The sequence below is a fragment of the Coffea eugenioides genome, unplaced genomic scaffold (genome assembly GCF_003713205.1).
Source record: "Coffea eugenioides isolate CCC68of unplaced genomic scaffold, Ceug_1.0 ScVebR1_1722;HRSCAF=2624, whole genome shotgun sequence".
In the NCBI taxonomy this organism is placed as follows: Eukaryota; Viridiplantae; Streptophyta; class Magnoliopsida; order Gentianales; family Rubiaceae; genus Coffea; species Coffea eugenioides.
In genome coordinates this window covers 68,105-69,110 of record NW_020862145.1, presented here as the reverse complement: position 1 = coordinate 69,110, position 1,006 = coordinate 68,105, and the positions used below count along the sequence as shown (strand labels likewise).

The 1,006-nt window shown below is 42.8% G+C and overlaps 1 protein-coding gene across 1 annotated transcript; it reads right to left on the bottom strand.

Moving 5' to 3' along the window:
* Positions 1 to 87: 87 nt before the first annotated feature.
* LOC113755776 lies at positions 88 to 567 on the bottom strand (the record flags this gene model as incomplete). Its single annotated transcript, XM_027299683.1, has 1 exon — positions 88 to 567. A coding segment is annotated over exon 1 (480 nt), but the record flags the coding sequence as incomplete, so codon positions are not given.
* Between the last annotated feature and the right edge of the window lie 439 nt (positions 568 to 1,006).

The window sequence follows — 1,006 nt, the reverse complement described above, 5'->3', positions numbered from 1 at the left end:
CTCCAAAACCTCCATAAAAGTATTAATTTGTGCCGCCGCTAAAGCCTCTTGTATTTTCACATTTAGTCTCTGGACAAACCTTCTTACCCTCCTTTGCTCTGCAGATATCAATTCGGGAGCAAACTTAGATAGTTTCGTGAATTGAGTCTCATACTCAGATACACTCAGAATTCCTTGACGAAACTTAATAAAATCATTTTCCCTCTTCTCCTGAACTATCGGTGGCAGATATTTCTCGTTAAACTCCCGCACAAAATTTAACCAGGTCCAGGCAGTTCCTTCTCTCTCCCATTTAGCCCGAATCACGTTCCACCAGGCCCTAGCTGGTCCTTCAAACTGAAATACAGCGAAATGCACCTGCCTATCCTCCGTATAGTTTAAGGTAGCAAAAATATTGATCATCGACTCTAACCACCTCTCGGTTGCCTCAGGGTCTGGCCCTCCCAGAAACTTAGGAGGAAAAAACTTTTGGAATCTCTCTAGAGCCTGATCTATTTCAGGATCCCTGGGTTGATTAACAGGGGCTTGACCCTGCTGTTCTACCAGTCGAGCAAGTATATTGGTCATTTGCTGAATTGCCGTTGCTACTTGGTCCCCCCTTCCGTTCGGGGTCCAGGTTGCGGTTCAACTGTTTCAACTCTTTTCTCTCTCGGTTCTCGTACATGTTCTTGTGCCTGTCTAGCCCCACGGCCACGGCTAGAACCACGTCCTCGGGTAGTTCCACGTCCTTGATTCCGTCTACCTTCCATACCTCTTTTCCTATATAAGTATAAGCAAAATAAAGTAACTCTAAAGGCCGATAAAAGCATTTTCAAATCATAAAATGAAAAATAATAGAACACATTGAAGATAACATACTTTATATACATGTTAGAGCAAGTCACATATCCTATGGGACATTAACCCTAGGTATTGCTCAAAACTTGACAAAGTACAACCAGGTATGTACGCGTGAATAGTAAGCGTCCTCAATCTCACTAATATCTTCAATATATCTCAAGTCCAG